General features: G+C 36.4%; 1 protein-coding gene across 1 annotated transcript in view; it reads left to right on the top strand.

Moving 5' to 3' along the window:
* The window catches only part of LAMA2 (laminin subunit alpha 2), a 572,820-nt gene that overhangs the window by 492,350 nt on the left and 63,951 nt on the right, over window positions 1–16,519 (top strand). The window contains exons 42-44 of the mRNA XM_058566315.1: window positions 9,796–9,912; window positions 11,394–11,576; window positions 16,146–16,300. Coding sequence (XP_058422298.1) covers window positions 9,796–9,912; window positions 11,394–11,576; window positions 16,146–16,300 — 455 coding nt within the window. The remainder of the gene's footprint in view (window positions 1–9,795; window positions 9,913–11,393; window positions 11,577–16,145; window positions 16,301–16,519) is intronic.

The raw sequence follows: 16,519 nt of genomic DNA, 5'->3' as shown, positions 1-16,519 counted from the left end.
GCTACCACTCCAGGCCTCCATGTTTCACAGTGTTAATCCTCTTTGGAATGCCTCATCATCCTTCTTTCTTTTTCATCTGACTATCTTCTACCAGACCTTCAAGACTTAGCTCAATTGTTATCTTCTCCAGGAAACCTGACACCCCGTCTGAATTACATGCCCCTTCTCTGTGCATACCTTTCTCATAGACTGGTCAAGCCACTGCAACCAGGGACTTAGGTTCCATCTTCTTGAGGATAGACACAGGGTCTTCTTTTTAACTTGTATTTCTAGTGTATAATATCACAGTGACTAACTCAAAGCAGGAAACAAGCATATTTTTTAAAATAAAGGAATAGTGTCAGTCTTTACTACCTTTAGAAAGAGAAGAGATTTTATAATCACTTACATTTGTCATTCTTTAAACTAATAGTCCTTGGTCCCCAAAAGGGGCTGATATGGGATTACAAGTTCTTCTCCATTATAGGTGCCACTTTGATAGTAGAATGCTTGGGACTGTGAATCACAGGTGAAGTAAGATCCCTTATATACATAACTCTGTGCAGGAGATTGCTCTTATTATAAACTGGAGAGTAACTATAAAGAGTCAAAACCTGTTTTCCTATTGGACAAGTTGAGTTGATCCCATCGCGTTGTGGTCCTCCTTCCCATCCAGTACCCTTGCCCAGAACTCAGACCAGGAGGAGGTGAGTGAGGTGAGTCACACAAGTGCAGGGTCAGATCCTGTTTTTATTTAAAATTTTAATATTTTGTTCATTATTGATCTTTTTAAAATTAATTTTGATTTTTTAAAATATTGCATTAAATATTTTTATCTTGACTATTGAGTTTTTGTTGTCCCTTTAAATTTCACACCTGAGCCTTCCACTGCCTCACCCTTCCTCCCAGCCCTGCCCTGGCCTCTATTTCCCCACAAACACTGGTATTATAAAAATGAAGAAAGAATTCCATTTTTAAGGATGTTTTTTTCCAAGGGAAAAAGAAATCTAAGGAGGCATGGTAGAAAGAGTTAGGAGACAGAAATGTTCATTAGTTTAAATGCCTTTTTTTGTGGTTCAGGTAGTACATTATTTAAAGTAATGAAAACCTGCAAACTACTCCAGTAATAATTCGTCCCAAAATCCAAGCCAAGGCTCTGACGGAGATGGGAATGTTTTCTTGCTACATTATGACATTCCCCTGATTTGTGGCCAATTACACAAGTTATAAAATGGCTGTTAATCAGGGAAATGCCATATATTACCACCAGGAACTGCTGAAATAGGCCCTACAGAGCAAAACTCTTGACAGCAGCTATTAAAATAGAGATTTAGTCATTTCTCTCTACTGTGCCTGGAGTTAGAAGGAATAAAAATGGCGAGGCCAGTATACCCTCTATATTTCTAATTTGTTACTTGGTTCAATGCAGTACAATCCGGTTAGTTCCTGATCTTGAGTCCTGGATGACTTAGTGCTGCTCCCTGCCATTTCTGTGCTGTCCTTGCCTTGAAGGAGTCTGAACTTGCCAGGAGCAATTTGTTTTGCTTTTTAATTTTTGAATACACATTTGTTAAAAGTAGATCTGTCCTTATACATATTTGAGATTTGAAGCCAGTCTATACTGCACTGGTTGAATGTCTATGGAGATAAAAATCGTTTTGTTGGTGAATACGGGGCTTGGTACAAATTAATGAACGAAAGAGTTAGAAGATGAATTAATACCACAAGGTGAATTAATACTGTCAATCAAATAGCCAGTTGAGGTTCTCATGGTATGTGTACAGGGCAAAGAATGAAGTAGAAGATGGTATATAAGAAGTCTGAGAATATTACGATTTTACAATTATATACCTTATCTTATATAGAGTAACTTTTCAATTTTATTTACTTCTTAATTTATCCCTAATTTTTGTCTTAGCCCAAAATAAGTGAACTTATTTAATTACTTAGGAACAAAGAGATAACATTTCTGTAAAATAGATGACACTCATATGAAATAAAAAGATCTATGCCCAAGCCCAAGAATATTGAATCAGTGAATTGCATGACATGTGGTGGTGTTCAACACACAGAACATACCAAAATTATTCCAAGCATTAATTTTTATCAAATCAATCAATATTTTCCTTTTATACTATGATCCTCCAAACACTCAGTCAGTCAGTCTAGACAAGTATATTAGAAAAGTTCTGAGATCATGAATGTAGTACAGTTAGCAATTACTACCCTGTTAAGATTCTATGTTATTATTTTAGGTTAGTAAAAGAAGTAGTACTGCAGTACTGTTAAACCAAAGTATGATACAGGAGTTAAATTTGTCTAAAGCATTCTTTTATTATTACATATATACTCCTTTCAAATTTGCATACTACCATTTGCCAGAGTCAGCCTTTCCTTCAGCAGACGTGTGAAAGACAAACGAAATCTGCTCCACCTACAAAAAACAGTTATGGACTAAATGGGTGAGATCAAGCCTGGATCCCCTAGCCTACCATAGTCTGGAGAACAAAGCAACCTTTTCCAGTAGAACTTGCTGATTCCTCGTACAGAGTTTTAGTTCCTGCTTTGGAGTGTGAATAGGGAAAATCAGGAAAATAAAACCGGGTTGGACTCAGTTTAGGAGTTAAAATGAAAAGTGGTAAAATAGTGACAAACCTGGAAGGGCAGGAATTATTGGAATCAGAGAGAATTTGTGTTACTTAAAGATATTAAAATTCAATTTCTTCTAGAATACCCTGCTGGCCAAAACAAAAGGAGCCTGCAGGCCCACAGTCAGGCGTCAGAGCTTATCCTGGAGGAAGCATGTGTGGGTTTGCTGTCTGGTCAGTGTGGTTTCTCATGCCACTGGCTGAAGAGAGGACTCCCCTCTATCCTGATAACTTAAGTCTTTGGAGATCCTGCCCTGGGACAAATACCCCTTCCCTCCTCTCCTCAGGTTTCTTACTCTGACCTCTAGTGAGAGGAAGAGCGCATTCAGTTGCAGCTAACAGTGACGGAGGGCCTATCAAACACTGTGCTCGTGTTGAACAAGATCTAACCTGGCATTCTTAGATCAGGACAGGGTTTCTCAGTAACATATCTTTCTATAAACACAGGCCCGATGAAGGGATCTCAGAGGTTCCCGTGCTCGGTTACTGTAGTAGACGTGTCTGGGCAAAAGAGGCAATCTGAGATAGGACACATCCCAAACTTGTAACAGCAACTGGGGAGAGGGAAGCGTGGAATAAGGTCACGAAAGAGGACTAGAAGTACAGAAAGTGGAAAGACTGGTGTAGCAGCCTCATCAAATCAATTGACGGGAGGCAGGGGCAGGAACACAGGTCTCGACTTCGCCCAGCTTCCTTCCTTGCTCAGCTGCTCTTGCTTTGGGACAGGTCTCTGAATCCTGCCCTGGGTGGTGGGGTTGCCTTAGGTGGCTGGTTCTTTAGAAATCTCAATATTAAGAAGACAGAGGACTATGTAAGTGGATGAAAAATTACAGTACAGTGACTTGAGGGATATTGTACCTCTTATGTTCTTAAAATATCCAGAGATGGAAATATAATGTAATGTGATATAATAAAGTTAATTAATTGTATAATGTAATCATATATAATTAAGTAAAGTTGGCCACCTCTCATATGTAAAACAAAATCATTTAAGTCAAAGAAACACTAACAGCAATACTTTAGCCCAAGTTAGTCTGGCTCCAAAGCTGATGCTTTTAACCACTGCTGGACAAAAGCTCTGGGCTTCTGCCATAGTCCAGAAGGTGACACATTAACATTCATGGCCCTAACAAACGTTTGATAAATGAATGAGTGAGTGGATGAATGCCCGAGAGTAACAGGAATCTCTCATCACCAGGAAGGTCAAAATCAAGGTTACCACATGGCCTCATACAGATCCCCTGCCTATTTCAAACCTTCTGCTTCAGAATTACATGTAGAAACACTGCAGAGATTAACCTGCTCTCTAATTCTGAAGGAATTTCTAGAACAAAAGATGAAGCACACCTGTAGGAAATAAAATTTATTTAGATTAGTTAATTTTTTTTACAAAGAAATCCTGAAGAGAGCATATTCCTTTATTTTTTGGTAAAAGAGCAAATCAGAAGTGATAACAAGTCTGTAAAAGACATTGCTCATAATAAGACAGATGTCATGGTAATGAAAAAGTTGATTGCAAAATGTTATCTAGATGGCAATTTGGCAGAAGGTTCCATTTAACCAGATCCCTTCAAAATTAATAGTAATTCTATGAATTTCACCCTGTGAATGAAGGCTTCTCTCAAGGTATTTATTTGTGCACTGTTCATAGTCATAAAAAATAAAAGTTGCATTTGGGAAACTTAACTAGATAAGATTGAATAGTCGGGCAGAACATTTCCATTAAAATCTGTAAAAATCATTCTTATATTTAGTTGAAAACTGTTTTCAACATTATTGGAAACTGGTAAATACACCAGGGCAATTATCAAAGCAATGTGAATTATCAAGCCAATGTGAATTATTTTTGTTACCATTTACTAACTGCCTATGGTAAATCCAATACTTTCTCATACATCCTCCAATTTATTTTTCATATAAGTCATATGAAAGAAGATGTTATCCTCATCATACACATGTAAAAGGGGATAGAAATGGCATTTGAACCCACATCTTCCAACTCTGAGTCCCATAACGATTTCCTTGCACCACACAACATTTTTTTTTTTTTTTTTTTTTTTTTTTTTTTTTTTTTTGGTGAGGAGATCAGCCCTGAGCTAACATCCGCCAATCCTCCTCTTTTTTTTTTTTGCTGAGGAAGACGGCCCTGGGCCAACATCGGTGCCCATCTTCCTCCACTTTACATGGGACGCCGCCACAGCATGGCCCACCAAGCAGTGCGTCGGTGCGCGCCCGGGATCCGAACCAGCGAACCCCGGGCCGCCGCAGCGGAGCGCGCGCACTTAACCGCCTGCGCCACCGGGCCGGCCCCCACCACACAACATTTTTAATGACTAAAATTTTGTGACAGAAGACATTATTGATGATCAAAGAAATAACTTGTAACAGCTTTGAGATAGTCCATAGCATAGTTCAATGTTATCAGTTATAATTTAACTAAACTCTAATTCATATTTAGCACAGTGCTAGGAACATGGTAAACATCAGTAAATGTGTATTATTAGTGGAAGTGACTTACAACTCTGCCTAGTGATTTTCATCCTGAATATATCTACTTTGTACAATGTCAATGGATATGCAAAAAAGGGAAATGATTTTGTCAGGCACGTTTACGGTCTACTCTTACTGCTCTGCTGCTTTCCCTCACATTATGAGCTCTATCTCCGCCAACCCCATTCCTGGACATTTGTCTTCTAATGTCTGTGGACAAGATGCAAAAGACAGAGCCAATGCTGAAGAAGTATGTGTGTAGCCTTTGGGATCTGATGGGTGTGGTGGCTAGAGAGAAGACAAAGAAGGACTCGGCTACAGCTATTGGGTATGAGAGCTGAAGAAATAAGACCAGGAAATCCCGTAAAATGTCGCTGTGGATTATAAACTGGATCCTTTTCTCGTTCTCCAAAAATTACGACTAAGGAATTGGGTTGGATTTTCTTTTAACTCTCAATGATTCTGTTTCTTTGGCCACGTTACAGTTCAAACTGGGCCGCACGCTTTCTTCCTTACGTTTTGGTTATAGCTACACTCTGCCTCATGTGCCTTTTCATTTAAGCCAGCCTTGGAGTGCTCATTTTTCTAGGTTTTCATTGCTATAGTTTTGTAAGTTTTCCATTTTAAAATCTGCAGTTCTTCTCTGTGCACAACTTCTACTCACCTAATTCTACTGACAAAGCTATAAAGTGTTTAGATTTGGTTTGAGAAATTCCAGAAGCTACTTCAGAAAAAATGATCAGAATGTAAGAAAGGATAAATTAAGAAGGAATGGGAGTCAAACAGGTGAAACATAGAAATCAGAGTGAGGTCAGCATATTCACATTTCGACTTTCTAGCATAGAAAGTGGAGGATCAAAATTACTACTTTGGAATTTGAGGGACAGCAATAACAATATGTTCTTCAGATCAGTCTTTCTTCTGAATAATCGGCCTGATTGTTCAGCCAGTGTTTGCTGTCAGAACGCATAAAATAGGATAAACCAAGTGATGCCCTTTAAATTAATAGTTTTTCACTGTACATGTGTATCGTGCTTGCCAGAACATTTTGAATGTCTCATTATTTAAAAACAAAATCCAATCAAGAAGCTAAGAAATGAAATTTGTACTGTTCCATTTCCTTAACTGATGAAGACTTCCAAGTTAATATCAAAAGCGCAGCCTTTTATCTATTTTCAAGAAATTTGTATAAATATCACAGTCATAATCAGAGTGGCTTTATTCTTGGAAGTGTACTTTCAATAACCTAGCCAAAGATTTTATTTTAGCACAAACAGTGAGAATAACAGAAGTATTAAAAGAAAGATGAATTGTGATTGACAGGAGGAAAATCTCATTACTTGGAAAGTATATTTTGAGGGACTAGAACTGAAAATGCTGTCTTAGTGACTGAAATGGATGTATTGATGTCTTAGAGCCATGCTTCGCTGGAACATTTTATGCTTTGTTTTTCAGTGATGTCTGGTCTTTGGCTTGGAACTTAGAAGCAGATGCCTTAAACAATATTAAGTGCTTATATTACTGTAGCATAACAGTGGTTTAATCCATCTTCCTATGAAACCTTTACATGAAATGGAGTGGATCATTAATTAATATGTTCCATACTCTTTTTTACGTCCAGAACACTGATGGTTTAGAATCCTCTATCTTCCTTTCGCTTTCCTATTCTTCCCAGATGAAAGCCAATAAAGGTGAGGATTGTTCTCCAGCTGCCTGTGGCCTGCTCAGTTCCTCTAAGAAGCCAGATGTGCTACCTCTACAAGGGGTGGGCACACAACTAAATCAAGAATGTGCTGGCTCTATGCCGGGAGATGTGGTCTCTCCTGGTCTGCTCACTCTGGGTACCAGGAAAGTGATGAAAACAACAGTCTTGGTATTGGCAAATAACAGCCCTCCCCAGTTCAGATTGCTTAAGTAGGTTTTGTTACTATTTTAAATCAAAGTACAGAAATATCTGCACAGAGAAAACAATTTAGCCAGCACAACCAGGTATAAAATGAAAGGTTTTAGAGCACTACCCATCGCACTATCATTAATTCCCTTACTTGTTCTCTTCCTAGTTCCTATCTGCTCAAGGCTCTCTGGTGTTTCTTCCCCACCTACACACCGCTGGATCCTGCCCTGCCAAATTTTTGTATATGTGTCAGCATATACAAAAGCAAGGTGGGCCTTGCTTATTTTCATGGATAGATCTTAAGGATCTTTTTTTTTTCATATCTGCACCTACTCATCTAATTCTTTTTAAAGACTACATTTATACCATTGTGTAGATACGCCATATTGATATAAACAGTCCCTAATACTGAACGTTTTTGCTATTTCTCTTTTTTTGCTGTTACAAATAAAGATCTAATGAATATCCTGGAAGATATGTGTTGATATACTTTTACGAGTATATCTGCAGGGTAAATTTCTGGCAGTGCAGTTGCTGGGCCAAATACATGTCTATTTAAAATTCTAATAAATTTATTAAATTGCTCTTCAGAAAAATGGCATCAATTTGCACTTCCACCAACATTCTTGCAAACACTTGGTATTATCAGACATTTAACTTTTCCTAATCTGAGAGATGAGAAATGATACCTCACTGTTCCTTTGCTTTATAGTTCTTTAACTATGATAAGGTGGGGTGCTATATTTTAATTTGGTAATTGATTATTTCTATTTATTTTATTGTGATCTACCTATTCCTATATTTTCCTCATTATCCTTAAAAATGTGGAACACTTTGCACATTTGCCTGTCAATTTGCACATAGGCGTTGCTAATCCTCTCCAAATCATTCCAATTTGATATAGCTTATGGGAGGCTCGTAAGATTTCTTTAACTGTGACCAATTTTTTAAGGCAACAAAGGAGAGAATGAGAGGGAGAGATGGGGAGGGAGGCAGAGAGGGGAAAAAGGATGAGGAGCAGGTGGGGGTTGGGAAGAGCACTCCCTAACATGCTCTGCTCACTCCTGGTTTTGCCTACCAGTCCAGAGTAGAATACAGTAGTTAAGAGCAAGCATAATTTCTGGAATGAGACGGCATGGATTTGAATTCCAACTCTGCCATTTACTAACCATGAGAACTTAGGAAACTTACCTCAATTCTCTAAGCCTAAAATTTCCTCGTTTATAAATTGAAGATGGTAGTAGTACATACATCATCAAAGTTATGGTGAGGGCGATAGCACTACACATACACACATCCAGCAACCACCGGTTGTTACTATCATGAAATGTTGCCAGTCCAGGCCAGGAGGGCACCCCCTCTGTCCTGGTCCTTTCTCAATACTCCTCCTTACTTGGGGACTCTGCTTTTACTTAGATTTTGCATTTCTGTGAAACCAATTTAAACAATTTAGCGGGCATCTCCCAAGGGAACAAATATTATAGCATAATAAGCTATTAAAAATATCTTCAAGGAACTATCCGCTTTACCCAGTCAAGAAAGGTAAAAGTATTTAGTGTTTTACATCTTTCATTGTTTCAGTTCCACTGTTCACTAATAATGATGTAAGAAAAAGACAGATTCAATATTAAGATACATTTGCAGTTTGATACATATCTGAGCAAGATTTCTAAACTTACATTCTTCTATCAGCAGATTAGATCTTTATTTTCTTTCCTCTAAAAGATTTCATAAATTTCACCCTTTATATTGTTACACTCAAACTCTAAACTGTTTAGTTACTATTATGACACAAACTAACCCAAAGTTTGCACAGTGTTAAAAACTAGAGGAAAGAAGCTGGAAAATTTACATTTGTAGTATTACATTATCTCTAGTAAATGATATATATATATATATTTATTTGCTGAGGAAGATTCGTCCTAAGCTAACATCTCCTCCTGTTTTTTTTTTGCTTGAGGAAGATTAGCCCTGAGCTAACATCCATGCCAATCTTCCTCTATTTTGTATGTGGGTCACCACTACAGCATGGCTGGTGAGTGGAGTAGGTCTGCACCAGGGATCTGAACCACAAACCTGGGCCACTGAAGTGGAGCACGAAGAACTTTAACCACTCGGCCATGGGGCTGGGCCCTAAATGATATTTTTAATATTAAAGAAATCATGCTAAGGTAGCAACAAAAATCTAATATAAAGACTATTTGAAAGCAATTTGTATAATATTGTTTTCTCTACCAAAAAAATGACAGTTTATCAGAAATGTGCCAGAAGTTGTTTTTCCATTCCTTTGACTTTTATTTCTGTTTCAAATAAATATTAATGTGATGTTTACTGAAGTTGGGAGATTCTGCTTAACAATCATATTGATTTCAGATTTTTAAAAGCTAATCCAATGATCCATTTTGGTAATAAAAATTTTAAAATAAGAGACATTAATGGCAAGGATGTCAAGAGGGCATCATTACAAATGCAATGAAAGACTGATTCTTTTGGAGTTTTTTTCTCCATAGGAAACCATCATATTAAGTCAGATAAAGATCGGAAACCAAGAAGAAAACATAATTATTGAACATTGTGGACTCTGTTGAAGAGTCAAATGGTCATATAAACACATATATTATGATCTGAAATATATTTCTGGATAGATGCCAATAAATTAAATGAATTAAATAAATTTTCTTGCTTTTTATTAACTTTAAGTTAAAATAACTTGAAATTGTATATCCAGGTAAAACCTTGGAGATAATTAAAATTGTTTCATCCTTTTTTGTTGTCTGTTCACAGAAAATGATGACCATCTGAATGGCTTGATGACCAGGTTGGAAAATGCCAATGTTAAAAATGGGGATCTCCTGAGAGCTTTGAATGACACTTTGGGAAAGTTATCAACCATTCCAAATGGTAAGCACTTAGGACACTACAAGCTATGTCAGTTGACCTGAACTTTTAAAAAATGTTCTAACTTTTACCATTTTTTCTAACATTACACTTGTACTGTTGTCAGGAAATTAGATATTGGTTTTCTCATTTATGAATTCTTCTTTGTGAGACTGAGAAACTAAACCATACTTTACACTGTGATATTTCTTATTCTTTGTTACCTCAGCTGACATCCGTAGGAATGTGTTACAAAAAGGAAAATATAGCTAGCTTATTATTATATTGTTCTTCCTTGTTTCAACCCAGGAAATCTTATAATAGTGGGAAAGAATAAAATCATACAGACACTGTTCTCTAAAATGTTGATGTACTACCACAAAGTCGCAGTTTATTACAGTACCTACAGTAATGGTGAGAACAGACTGCCTTTCAGCACATGTTTCTTAGCAAAGTTCAGTTCCTTGAATGTTTCAGCTTTCAAAACAATAACCGTTGAACCATATCTGCAATTATCCTCCTGCCCATTACCAGTACTTAAAGTAATTGTTTGGTATTAGTTCCTGAAAGCGCTAGTCTTTTAGGGATACTATTTTTAGATTTTTAAGAGCATGATATAATAGTAACAAGGGTTGCTAACATTTATTGAGTGCTTACTCAGTATGGTTATGTGAAGTGTAGGTAACCCTCATACTCATCTTACAAGGTAAGTAGCATTATCATCCCCACTTTACAGATGACAAACTGAGACACAGGATACTGACGGTCATTGTTAAAAGTGACATATATGAGATTTGAACCCTGAAGTTTAACTTCAGAGCCTGTGGTCTAACCCCAAATCTACACATACTAGTAGGCAGCTATGTGTACCGTATATGTTCTCTATACAAATTATGATCAAGGAAACAAATACATTATTTACAGCTCAGGAAGTATTAAAATCTTAATGATTTTTACTTTTTTTAACATTAAAAAAACCTAAGTAACTTTCCAGATTTTCATGTCACCTCTTCAGTAGTAAGGACAGACATATATAGAAAATTCCCAATGCAGAAAACAGATATAAAGACAAAAACACAAGGTCTAACACACCTGAAAAAACCTCTCTATCCTTAAATTGAAATACATTCATTTGTCCCCCTCTAGATGTGCAGATTATATCCTAAACTTAGTTTTGATGAAGCTATATGACTCGTGTGGATAATTTCTTTCTCTAACATGTTCAGCAGCAAATCACAATATACCCTTATACAATGAACATTTAGAATCATCAGTTTGCTCTCTTAAGAGCCAATCAGGTATTCATAGCAAAGGTCCCTGAGAAAATTTAACTGAGCTAAAAATTTATTTCGTTTGCTGCAACTGAATGAGACAAAGTTCAGCCTTTCCGTTTGTACGTGTGGGACCGGGAGGTCAGCCAGGCGCAGCCTCACTTTGACGAGCGTGGATTAAGCCACTAACTCCAGACCCTTTGTTTTGATTCTCGTACCCTCTTCTGCTGACAGACACAGCTGCTAAACTGCAAGCCGTTAAGGACAAAGCAAGACAAGCCAACGACACAGCCAAAGATGTGCTGGCGCAGGTTAAAGATCTCCACCAGAACCTGGATGGCCTGAGGAAAAATTACAATCAGCTGGAAGACAGCGTGGCCAAAACAAACGCTGTGATAAAAGATCCTTCGAAGAACAGTAAGATCTTTTTCACTTTATGTCATTTATTTCTTCACGCTGTAAAAGCATCCTAGACTCCTCACTGTTAGACTGGAAGAGACCCTCATAGTGACATAGTCTGTCCTAGTTTCATAGACGTGGCAGGAATTGAGGGTCCTGCAGCTCCAGAACTAGAATCCAAGCCTCCCAGCTCTGCACCAGTGCTTTTTTCATCCAAATGTTGTCCAATTGAGAGGAAATTCGGAATTCTCAAAGTCTGCGTGATATTTGGTATAGGGATGCCAAATACTTTTTAATCCTTCGGTGTAATTGAAAATGCAGTTGAACTTGGGAAATCATATCCTCAGGGTTAGTGAAGCTGCATGGAACATAGCGGTCAAGGAGCATACGTATTAGCAGTTCTATTAGAACAGGATATTAACATGGTATCAACTTCAAATGCATTAAAATTCAAAAATATTAATATTTTATTATTTAGGTTCCAGTTAGCTAACATTTCTAGGAAATTAAAGTATTTATCTAGTTTAGCAAGAAGAATATTTCTTCACATCTTTTGTATATTGCATCAAATTATATTGAGTTAATAAGGATTTACTGAGAAAATGTGAGAGAACATAATAAATGATAATTTAAATTATTAAGTGTAGTCAATAAATACTATAATTTTTTATGTTCTTTTTTCCATTCTGTCAAGTGATAAGATGTTATCTTATTATGTGATTTCACTGAAGGAGATGCTTGATTTTTTTGGACTTGTCGCTCTTAAGAAACTAGGCTTCTTTATGTAGCAACATTTTCATTGGATATCAAAATGTTTGCAGAGTTTAATAACAAAAACACTATTATTGATGTTATGAACTATATAATCTGGATGCTATTCATTGGAGAGTGGAGCCTGATTTCAGCCCACACTGTTGCCTCCAATCAAATGCTAATGATGCTGTGAAATGATAGACACTATTAACCTGATTCCTTCATGAGCAAAGAGGACAAATGCATATGCCGTGCACTTCAGAGCTAGAGAGAAGGATTTATTTCTCACCATTTCCTCAAGGAAGAAAAAGAGGAGCTAGAATCGTTTTTTAATTTTTTCTTCTGTAAGCCCAGAGATAGCTTCTCTCTGTAGTTCAAAGATTCTGTCTGAATAAATGGTTCAGATGCATGCCAAATCACAATATTTGCCCCCCAAAATGAATGAAAATAAGTGTTAAAGTAAATATCACTCTCTCTTTTACTTATTTTATAATTTACGATACTTCATTCAATTTCAGATTGATTCTCAACTGATAGAGGCCTTTTCATAGTATTTGTCTCAATTTTTTCATCCTATCCTCTATCAGGAGATAGTTAATTATCTGTAATTAATTAAACTGGGTCTGTTTTGCATCTTATTGGAACATTATAATAAACTTCTTTTAATATGAAAAATACCTGGCTAAATGACATGTTTTTGTGCACTTTTATTTGATAACACTTGTTTGACTTAAAATAAGGTGTGTTTGTAGTTAGTACCTATTGTGAAAGTACCAATTTTTTGATAGTCACTACTTTATAATATCTATAAAAAATATTTCCTCATGAATTTTCTAATTTCTTTTTGTTTTACTTCCGTATGAAATTACCTGCAGAAATCAGTATGTATATGTTTACTTGCATACCTTTTAGCGACTTTATGCTTGATTGCCTATTGCAAAAAGCCTCAGCTTTGCATGTTACCAAGTTTGGGTATTATTTTAAACATTACATACCTGTTCTTTCCAGTGTCACAGTATTAATGCTAAATGTATAAAAGGAATCTTCCTTTACGAAAAGTTAGTATATGCATGTATTTGATATAAAATGTTTTCAACTGTGTTATAAAAATTAGTGAAATATCTATATGATGCCTACATAGAAATGGAAAACTGAATTTCTCCACAGATTGAACTAAATTATGATGCTTCTGATAACACAAATGCAGCCACTGACATTCAAATGACCTCTTTGCAGTAAGATTAAAATAGATTAGATCTAGCTTGTTGTTGCTTTTCCCTCCTGAAGCTGACGTTCCCCTCCTTATGAGTAATTATTCTTGACTTCTAGAGATTTATATTTGGAGAAGCACATACTGAAGTTGATAAAATTAGATCTTAACAAATGAGCAATCACTGCGACATAAAAATATTTTCTCTCAAACATCTCATTGCTTAAACTCAAAACTAACACTCCAAAATAGAAAATAATAATAGTAAAATCCAACTTAAGAAAACCTGAGAAATAGGACCAAAACTGTCCTCAGTGGAAAATGAGTGCAATTATGTTACTAAACAAGTATTGAAATAAACAATTTAAAATTGGCAATCAACTCTATAAGCTAGACAAAATAAAGTTAATGAAAAGAAAGAAGATGAAAAAACATTAATGAATTAGAAGACAGAAAACTAATAGACTTGATAAATTCAAGAGGTTAATCTTTAGGAATATAAGAATAAAAAGTTTTAGATGCTTGGTGGAATTAATCAAGAAAAATCAAGCACAAATAGGCAAATTTCTAAAAGGAGCTATAACTAGATAAGGGAGGAAATTTAACCCATTAGAAAATACTTGGCAAAACTCTATGCTAATAAATTTTAAAGCCTAAAAGAGATGGATAATTTTCTAGAAAAACATTGTTATCAAAATATATCGTCAGAAGTGATTTATAGGAGAAAATCAGAAGTTTCCCAAAACTACTGCATAAGAAAATATCAGACTCACTATCACAGATGACTATTTTTAAAACCTTCAATAAGATAATTTATATGTGACTTAACCTGCTTCAGAAGATGGAGGGGACAAAAGTGAGAGGAGGAGGAGACCTCTAGATTCCATTTTGAAATATTTGATAAAAACTTCTGGGGGTCAGTCTGCTGGCGAAGTGGTTAAGTTCGCACACTCTGCTTCAGCGGCCCAGGTTCACAGGTTCGGATCCCGGGTGTGGACCTTCACCACTCATCAAGCCATGCTGTGGTGGTGACCCACATACAAAATAGAGGAGGATAAGCACAGACGTTAGCTCAGGAATAATCTTCCTCAAGCAAAAAGAGGAAGATTGACAACAGGTGTTAGCTTAGGGCCCATCATCCTCACCAAAACAAACAAACAAACAAACAGAAAACTTCTGGGAGTTTTAGAAGAGGATCCGTTATTTGCCTGAGCCTAAGTAGTCTTTGCTAAACCCCTTGTCCTCTTCCTCATGAATGTAGATCTAAATCATTTTTCCTCAATTTTAGAATAATTTGTAGAATATCAAAGTAATACTGGAGATTTAAAGGAAGGGGAAAATGGACAAATGGTTTACTAAAAGTGTACAAAACCAAGAAGTAACTGTGTTTATGTTGAATATCTGTACCATTATGTAACAAGGGCTTTGACCCCAATAGCCTGCATTTCAGGAAGAAAATATTCAGTTCTTGCCCTGGCAACTCTATTAGTTAAAGTTAATAATAGACCTATGTTCTTTTTAAACATCACTAACAATATAACTCATATTTACGAGCATGAGTTCAAAATACTTCTAAGCCTAATTTAAAAGTAATAATTTCCTTCCTTCTGATCACATTTGATTCATTTCTGAGGATTAGCTCTCAGTGGTCCAATGTCAGCCAAAGAGGAGGTCATCTGTCGTCTAGCAAGGCAAATAGCCTTGGACCTTAAGCAGATTCACTTTTTCATCAGGATCACAATGACAGAAAGCAGAACAATACAGGCTCAATCAGATAATAAATGACATGATTTGGATAAGACTGCTAGCATCCTAGAGATAGAATAATTGCTTTTCCATGTATCATTTGCCCTTCTATGAAAAGCACATGCTGAAAGTCTATGGATCAGTGATAACCTTCAATTATTTTAGGGTTAAACCCTTTTGAAATTGTCCATATTCATCCTTTTTTTTTTTTTACCCACAAAAATGGAAGTTTAATATGGCTCAACCTAATACAGAGAGCAGCATAATCAAGTATTCTTCAAAATCAAAATGAACTGCAGCAGGAAAGATTTAATTAAAATATAACAGGCCTTCAGTCTAAAGGTTGTTCAACGTTGAAATGTTTTACAGAAGACATTTTGATAGCTTCTCTCTTTAAGATGTGCAAAGGCAGTGAGAAAAAGAAAGAAAACCAATTTTGTCTGGGAACTCTGATTTAAATATGGTTCTGACTTGGACAGACTAGGTGACATTTTAAAGACGCTTTCATTGCCTTGATTCTTTGTCTGAAGTTCTATTCTATAAAAGTTAGCTTTTTGGCTGAAGCTAGAAATTGAGCATTGAATTGAGTTCGTCATATTCTTTACCCTCCATGCTGACTGTCACCTGAATCCCAAAGCCTGGGTTGGCTCTCTTTCTCTAACGTCTCCTCCTCTGGCCTGCTTGAGTCCCAACTAAAATATTCCCATTTGCCATCACAAACTTTGCTTCAACAGCCTTGGCCTTGCTTCTGTCATGTGGAAAGATGAAGTCCTTTCAATTATTTAGTTGAGCATACTACTATTTTCATTTCTGTGCGTGTGTGTATGTGTGTGTATGATGTGTGTATGTGTGGTATGTGCTCATTTCGTTCTATGCAGTTGCAGATGCAGATGCCACTGTGAAAAATCTAGAACAAGAAGCTGATCGGCTAATAGATAAACTCAAACCCATCAAGGAACTTGAGGATAACCTGAAGAAAAACATCTCTGAGATAAAGGAACTGATAAACCAAGCCCGGAAACAAGCCAATTCTGTAAGCTCTTGATTTTCAGTGTCAGTAACTGATTGTAATTTTTGGTATTATTCCCAGAAGGAATGCCTTCCCCCAATGTATCCAGTTGTATGACTTCTGGTTCTTTTCCTTTAGCTTGAAGATATTTGGGGTGGGGGGGGGCGTGTGGAAGGCTAGATTTTTTTTTCATGAATTTCAAAAGGCATTTCATGAGAAGAATAATCACCACTTATTGTTTTA

This window comes from Diceros bicornis, chromosome 23 (genome assembly GCF_020826845.1).
Source record: "Diceros bicornis minor isolate mBicDic1 chromosome 23, mDicBic1.mat.cur, whole genome shotgun sequence".
NCBI lineage: Eukaryota > Metazoa > Chordata > Mammalia > Perissodactyla > Rhinocerotidae > Diceros > Diceros bicornis.
The sequence above is the reverse complement of the archived record's forward strand: the minus strand, read 5'-3'. Positions and strand labels throughout refer to the sequence as shown.